The following is an 8,611-nucleotide window of genomic DNA, read 5'->3' as shown; positions in this document are numbered from 1 at the left end:
CCACCCTCCTCTCACTTATCTCTCCACCCTTCAGGCTCTCTGCCTGTATTCCTGATGAAGGGCTTTTGCCAGAAACGTCGATTTTACTGCTCCTCGGATGCTGCCTGAACTGCTGTGCTCTTCCAGCACCAGTAATCCAGAATCTTTACCCACATCCTTGTAAACTATTTCTATCCAAATAACCATCCAATACCCTCTTGAATGCCTCAATTGAACTTGCCTCCAGCATTTCCAGGCAGTGTATTCCACACCCAAACTACTCGCTGAGTCCAAATGTTTTTTTCTCACATCACCCTCTCCTGTTTTGCACATCACTTTAAGCCTCTTGTTCATCATCTTTTTACAGGCAGGAACAGCTTCTCCTCTATTCAGTCCACTTGTCTTCAAGAAAAGTAACAAGTTTTGAAATGACCTTCATTGGCTATAAAGTGCTTCAAGATATCATGAAAGATGCTAAATAAATGCAAGAGTTTTGAAGATTTATTCAGTTAGATTAGATTAGATTAGATTACAGTGTGGAAACAGGCCCTTCGGCCCAACAAGTCCACACCGACCCGCCGAAGCGAAACCCACCCATACCCCTATATTTACCCCTTACCTAACACTACGGGCAATTTAGCATGGCCAATTCACCTGACCCTGCACATCTTTGGACTGTGGGAGGAAACCGGAGCACCCGGAGGAAACCCACGCAGACACGGGGAGAACGTGCAAACTCCACACAGTCAGTCTCCTGAGGCAGGAATTGAACCCAGGTCTCAGGCGCTGTGAGGCAGCAGTGCTAACCACTGTGCCACCGTGCCGCCCACTAGTTAGTATCACCATCTGGAGTTTAGCACAATTAATTATAGATTCATACAGTTGTACAGCATGGAAACAGACCCTTTGGTCCAACTCATCCATGCCAACCAATATCCTAAACTAATCTAGTCCCATTTGCCAGCACTTGGCCCATATCCCTCTGAACCCTTCTTATTCATATACTCATCCAGATGCCTTTTAAATGTTGTAATTGTACCAGCCTCCACCACTTCCTCTGACAGCTCATTCCATACACGTACCACCCTCTCTGTGTGAAAAAGTTGCCCCTTCATTCCTTTTGAATCTTTCCCCCCTCACCCTGAACCCATGGCCTCTGTTTCTGGACTCCCCAGCCCAGGGAAAAGACATTGTGTGTCATTACTATTAGAATGGCAGAACTTTTTACCCTGCAATTTCTAAACCATGATCAAAAGGCTGAGAATTTTGATGCATTTTTGACTTGTACTGAGTTATATCACCGACTCCGTATGACTTGGGTCTCAGATGAGCGACAGCTGAGCTGATCAGCGTTTGTTGTTACGCTAGCGTTCCCATTAATCATAAACAGAATTAATTTGGGTGGAATTTGACTGTTTGGGATTCCAGTTAATGATAACACAAGATTCTGTGAAAACTGTTAGAATTTAACTAACCACACGCAGTGCGATAACTCATTTGCTGGAATGACTGAAATTCCTGACTTGCCTTGTACTTAAAACTTCCTTTCCACGTAGTTACTTTTAAAGACCCGCATTCGGTGTTAAAACATTAACCCTCAACACAGCCACTTCAACAAGTTCAAAGAAATCCCCAGCAAAGTGCACCTTGCCTCTCCAAATATTGGTGAGGTGGGCTGTTGCGGTACACACCATGAATAGGAGTGGAAAGACCAGATCAGAAGTGAATGTGGGTGACAACATTTAATAATTACAATGGGGCTTTGGCTGAAACAGTGATGTTTTGCATCAGTTTCAATGCTTCGGGCACTGAGATAGAATGTTGTGGAACCTGTGGAACACATTACAACCATTGTTTTCCAACAGTGGGCCAGGCCCTAAGCTTTATGGTTTTGACAGGAGGAGGACAGGATTCCATCCACAAAACATCTAATCTGATCAAAATAGAACTTTTTCAAAGGTACTCTCGCCTGATTGTCAAAGCTGCATATAAACTTATGAATGAAACACTTCATTAGATTCTTGTGTGTCAAGTCAACTACCTGAAGGATAAACCTGTTGGACTGTAAACTGGTGTTGTGCGATTTTTAACTTCCTGATGAAGGGCTCTTGCCCGATACGTCAATTTTCCTGCTCCTCGGATGCTGCCTGACCTACTATACTTTTCCAGCGCCACACTCTCGACTCTGATCACCAGCATCTGCAGTCCTCACTTTCTCCTCCTGATTTTTAACTTTACCCACCCCAGTCCAACACCGGCACCTCCAAATAAAGTCACAACAGAGACAGCCATACAAGCAGACGAATGAACATAGTTCTGATTTATTTTTGCCGTATGTACCTAAGTATAGTGAAAAGTTTTGTTTTGCATGTAGTACAGGCAGTTCATATCATATAAGGAATAGCAGTGGGTGAGTGAACACAGCGAGGTATACAAAAGTCACAGCTGCACAGAAGGTATCCAAAAATCAAGATGAACATTAGATTTGAAAGTTGAGGGGGTCCATTCAGCAGGAGAAAGTACGGACTGCAGATGCTGGAGAGTCCGAGTCAAAAAGTGCGGCACTGGAAAAGTACAGCAGGTCAGGCAGCATCGGAGGAACAGGAGAGTCGACGTTTCGGGCATAAGCCCTTCATCAGGAATGTCTGCAGTCTAATAGCGGGAAAGAAGCTGTTCTTGAACTTGTTGGTACAACTATTTAAGCTTCTGTATCTTCAGCCTGACAGAAGAGGTTGGTGACCGGGGCGGGAGTAAACGAACAAGGAGAAAAAGTAGGCCACTTGGCCCTTTCGGCCTGCTCCACAGGATCATAGCTTCTGGGATTTTAAGCTCAAGTGTACATTCCTTGGTAATCAAGAATCTGTCCACCTCTACCTGAAAAATATTTGAAGTTTCTGCATCCAATGTCTTTTGAGGCGAGGAATTCCAAATACGCACAAACCTCAGAAAAACAAACAGTTTTCTCGTCTTTGTCTTGAATGGGTGACTCCTTATTTGTAAACTACAACCCTTAGTTCCAAATTCTCCCACGAGAGGAAACATCCTTTTCCCATCATTCAGCACAGCGTCTCAATTGAAGAGAAAGTTCTGTCTGCAGTTACATAAGGTGGCATCTTGCTGAGGCCTCAGACATCTTCCTCGCAATCTGAAGAGCTGACGAGGGTTGGGGTGGGTGGGGGGAGGTGCTCTTCCTCGTTTTGATGGTCTGTGGGATGGGGCGGGTGGGGGGGGGGTGGTGCGAGGTGAGAGGGGGGTTGGACCCACCATGGTAGCTCCCCTTTCCCCCTCCCCCCTCCCCCACACCTGATGTCCAACCTCTTGATCAGGATTGCCTGGAGCTAGCTAAAACCCAGTTGGTGGGTTGAGATTCCAAAGTGGTCTTCAAACATAAGGATCTAAGAATGAAAATATCAATCGTAGGCCTTACCAGGCTGAACATACGGCTGGAAGAGCACAGCAGGTCAGGCAGCATCCAAAGAACAGGACTCTCCTGCTCCTTGGATGTTGCCTGATCTGCTGTGTTTTTCCAGCGCCACACTCTTGACTCTGATCTCCAGCATTTGCAGTCCTCACTTTCACCTCCAGAACATAGGTCTGGTGGAGGTGAGGTGATGGGTTTCAGATCACCGCTGGTGTGTTAATTAAGGGTCCTTCCCACCTCCAAATTTGTCACTCCCTTTACCCAAAGCTTCTATCCATAGCTTGGAGCAGGAGGGTGCTGTTGGTCCATCTAGCTTCCCCAGACAAATCTCCCCGTAGATTCCTTACTCTGATTTGGAATCTGTAGTCCCACATCAAGCTGCTTTTAGTCTTTACAACTCCAGCCTTTCCCCATAAAACTCCACGCCTCGTTCCAGGGATGTAACCTCACTCTGAACTCTGAATATTTGCCTCACTTTCTTACGCTTTACACTTATCAGTGTGGAATCCAATCTGTTTATTATTCATTAAATAGGCCAATCGAGCTTATTGCACTGCGGGAAACACCTTTGGCTATTATATCTAGTTTGTCATCTTGTGGGGTGGTATCAATCATTTAACCTGTCACTTAAAAAAAAAACAGAAGACAGCAGTGCTAACATGATCGAGGGACTTTAATGGGTGCCATTGGAATCCAATTTGACATTCTCAAGTTTTAAGGCCATAAGATGTAGGAGCAGATGTAGGCCATTCAGCCCTTCCAGTCTGTTCAATAAGATAATGGCTGATTTATTCATTCTCAATTCCACTTTCCTGCCTTCTCCTCATAACCCTCGATTCTTTTACCGATTAAAAAATTGTTTTATCTCGGCCTTGAATATAATTAGGAGAATAAGTGAGGACTGTAGATACTGGAGATCAGAGTTGAAGAGTGTGGTGCTGGAAAGCACAGCAGGTCAGGCAGCATCTGAGGAGCAGGAGAATCAACATTTTGGGCATAAGCCCTTCATCAGCCCCACTTATCCTAGTTCCAAGCCCCCAACTCGGCACCGCCCTCATGACCTGTCCATCATCCTTCCCACCTATCCACTCCACCCTCCTCTCTGACCTCTCACTTTCACCCCTACCTTCATCCACCTATCACATTCTCAGCTACCTTCCCCCCAGCCCCACTCTTCCTCCCATTTATCTCTCAGCCCCCCCAAGCCCACGAGCCTCATTCCTGATGAAAGGCTTATTCCCGAAACTTTGATTCTCCTGCTCCTCGGATGCAGCCTGACCAGCTGTGCTTTTCCAGCACCACACTCTTGAATTTGAATATACCTAGCATCCCAACCATCACTATCCCATTAATTCCGTGTAATCTGTTACCATCTTTTAAATGCAGCCAGCGTTTTGGAGACAGCATCTAATAACTCTTGTGAAATCCAACAAGATAGTATCCACCATGTCACTTACACCCAAGAGACCATAAGAAATAGGAACTGGAGTAGGCCATTCAGCCCTTCAAACCTGCTCTGCCGTTCGAAAGGATCACGGCCGAATCAACAATCATCACGTCCACTTTCCTACCTTTCCCCAGAACCACTGATTTCCCAACTGATCAAGTTAGATGGATTCTATCTAACCATCTCAGCCTTCAATATACGCACGGACTCTGTGCAAGGTGCTAACTACTCGTTGTATTTCCACACTGGCTATCCTTCCATTTATCTCCTTTGAACAGAAACAACTCACAATACAGCAGTTCTAATGTAAAGGCATCCCATGGGCAATTAAATTCAGACATTAATAGCATTTCTCAACATATTCAGCTTTTAGCATTTTGAAATATTCCCTTATTAAAATTAACCTAGGAATTTGTCCATTGCTTTTGCTCCCCAGAAATTAATAATATCATAAAACTTGCAAACAACACGCGATTTATCAGAATTTGCAATTCAACTTGTCCCAATGCAGAACTTTGCACTCTACACAATGATAATAACATAGTTGGAAAAAAAAAGACACATTTTGTCAAATCTGTTTATCCCGCACTCATCAGGCCTGTCTTGAGCATGACACAGAGTGATACCAACATCGTGGGTTCAATTCCCACTTTGGCTCAGCTGCCCTCTCAATTTCGCTCCATGTCTGAGGCATAATGACCCTTAGGTCAAACCACCACCAGTAGTCCCTCTGTAATGAAAGGAGATGACTATGGCAACTTTACCTTTTATTTCTTGGTAGCCATGATATGGACGGGTGCTGCAGGTGGGACTAGATTGGGTTGGGATATCTGGTTGGCATGGACAAGTTGGACCGAAGAGTCTGTTTCTATGCCGTACATTTCTATGACTCAACATGGAGGTGCCAGTGTTGGACTGGGATGGACAAGTTAGAAACCGCACAAGACCAGGTTATAGCACAACAAGTTTATTTAAAAGTACAAGCTTACAGTAGCTACCTGATGAAGAAATATTACTCCAAAAGCTTGTACTTTCAAATAAACCTGTTGCACTATAACCTGGCGCTGTGTGATTTTTATCTTTTATTTCTTGTGTATTATCCTGACGAGTGCAAGACAAAAACTTCGACAAACATGCCTTTTTTCTCAGTGATACTCAAGTGCTATGCAACCAAATGGTTGCTTATCATGGTCTTAATGCTTACAAAATGCTTCCCACCTCAGCCAGAGGGCAAATGAATTGCTTTAACCCCCATGCCTAGGAGACAAAATCTCCCACATTTGTGATAGTTTAATCCCTAAATGGGACAGTGAGACCGTCAGTCTGTCAAAATGTGTGTACCATTACAAAGTTTTTGATCCCAAATAAACTAACCTTCCTGCTGGGAACAATAAAAGATTGCACCCTCAAAGCTACAGAATTTGTGATGAAATATCGAAAAGCAAAACCAGAAAATGGCGCAAGTACAGCTTTTTTTGGCAACATTTAAATGAGAGCCTTCGCTTGCATTCGAACGAAAGGTCCCACCCAAAGCATTAACCTGCAGATGCCTTTCCAATACTGACAGATGCATTGGCAGAATTTTGTTTCAGGTTTCTGATATCCTGCACCTGTATTCCTCTCCCTTTATCCTGGGAAACACAGCTGCGTGTCAGAAAGCAGAGGTAATTCAACATGTCAGCTTTACCCTGGAGTGCTTTTTAAATTTTGTGGTTATGTTTGCAGCTCATCCATCGGCCCATATACAGAGAGGCTGTTTTTTTGTTAAGCAAAACAGCAACAATACCAACCTGATTACTGAACTAGCCAGAGGGACAGAGATTTAAATGCTGTCATCTGTTAGCCTCCATTCTGTTATCAAACACTTATAATGTTTTGGTTGGGGATTATTAATTTGTAGTGAGCAGAGGATTAAACTCTACCCATCTCAATAAATCACCGGAATATGTGCAATGCTGATGAGAATAGATCAGATCAGAGAATTGTTGTATAATAAACTGAAAAAAAAGTTTAAAATAAGCAATAAGCCATCAGTCCATATCAACCAGTGCTTCATCTACACTATGAACAGCAGATTGATGACCTGAAGTATGCTCGTCAAACATACATTTTGCAAAGTCCTTTTAGCATTTGTACTGGAGATTAAAACAAGTTAAATCAGAGTTTTAAATCTCAGCACCACAGCCTTTTATGTTGTTCTTTCCCGCTTTAATCAGACTTCTTAAAGTTACCTCAGGTAACACACCCTGCCCTGCTGAGCTTGAAAGCAATTTTTTAATTAAGGAAGCCAAAAGCAGATCAAAGACTTTTTTTAAAAACTTAATAAGGAATTTTATTTTTTGTTGTTGGATTATATGACGGAGGTCCTCGAAAGGCATGTAAAACATTGAACGTACCATGAGTAAAATGCGTTTCTAAAATAAATTGCACAATTACAAATAAATAGGACACTTACTTGGTTTTTGGGGGAGTTACGTTCTTGGGTTTCTTCTTAAACATCTTGGCAGTCCCTGGAGTTGTTAATGATAAAATCCTTATCCTCCAAACAGACGGGATTTCTTCTCTCTCTCTCTGAAGGGTTGACAAAGAGACAGCACTGACTTTTTATCCCCAGTAACACTGCAGAGTGTGTCAAGTGTGTGAGACAGTGAGATACACACTCAGCTACTGACCTCACCTGTTGCCTCTCGACACTATCTACCTGAGACTCCCGGCAGCAGATTGACGGGAGCTGCCACTCAAGACCCGCCCACCGACTCACCATCCCTGTGCTTTCCCATTGGTCGACCTTCCGTGGTTGCACGGCAACCAGCTTTGATTGGCAGTCCTCGAACACGCCCCCCACCTTGCTGTTGCTATCGGTGGCTGGATGGACCCTGCCCAGCTCTGGCCTGATGCTCATTCCACATTCCCCAGGTAGGATCTGCCTTCATTCTGAAGAAGGATCTGAAACACTAACCCTTCTGTCTCTCCACAGATGCTGCCAGAACTCGCAAACTTTTCCAGCACTTTCTGATTTTGTCACTGGACCCAAAACCTTAACTTTGCATCTTTATTCTAAATGATTAAAGGCTTAACAGTAGTCTAGATTTGTTCAATACATCTCATTAGTTGAACAACACTTTGATCTTTTACTATAAGTTCTGTGTCCTATGATCCTGCCCCACCAGCTACCTGATGAAGGAGCAGTTTTCTGAAAGCCTGTACTTCCAAATAAACCTGTTGGAATATACTCTGGTCATAGAGTCATAGAGATGTACAGCACGGAAACAGACCCTTTGGTCCAACTCGTTCATGCCAACCAGATATCCCAACCCAATCTAGTCCCACCTGCCAGCACCCGGTCCATATTCCTCCAAACCCTTCCTATTCCTATACCCCTCCAAATGCCTTTTAAATGCTGTAATTATACCAGCCTCCACCACTTCCTCTGGAAGCTCATTCCATACACGTACCACCCTCTGCGTGAAAAGGTTGCCCCTTAGGTCTCTTTTATATCTTTCCCCTCTCACCCTAAACCTATGTCCTCTAGTCCTGGACTCCCCCACCCCAGCAGGCCAGGCAGCATCCAAGGAGCAGGAGAATCGACGTTTCGGGCATAAGCCCTTCTTCAGGAATGAGGCTGGTGTGCCAGATGGGCGAAGATAAAAGGTAGGGGGGAGGGAATTTGGGGGAGGGGCGCTGGAAATACGATAGGTGGAAGGAGGTGAGGGTGAAGGTGATAGGCTGGAGAGGGAGTGGGGGCGGAGAGGTCGGGAAGAAGA

General features: G+C 44.3%; 1 protein-coding gene across 1 annotated transcript in view; it reads right to left on the bottom strand.

The window, feature by feature from the left end:
* ppl (periplakin) overlaps positions 1–7,547 on the bottom strand; it is an 82,284-nt gene extending 74,737 nt beyond the window's left edge. The window contains exon 1 of the mRNA XM_043712027.1: positions 7,303–7,547. Coding sequence (XP_043567962.1) covers positions 7,303–7,346 — 44 coding nt within the window. The 5' untranslated portion in view covers positions 7,347–7,547. The remainder of the gene's footprint in view (positions 1–7,302) is intronic.
* Positions 7,548–8,611: the final 1,064 nt, after the last annotated feature.

The sequence above is a fragment of the Chiloscyllium plagiosum genome, chromosome 21, assembly GCF_004010195.1.
Source record: "Chiloscyllium plagiosum isolate BGI_BamShark_2017 chromosome 21, ASM401019v2, whole genome shotgun sequence".
Lineage (NCBI taxonomy): Eukaryota > Metazoa > Chordata > Chondrichthyes > Orectolobiformes > Hemiscylliidae > Chiloscyllium > Chiloscyllium plagiosum.
Note: the sequence above shows the minus strand (reverse complement) of the source record. Positions and strands in the feature narration are given on the sequence as shown.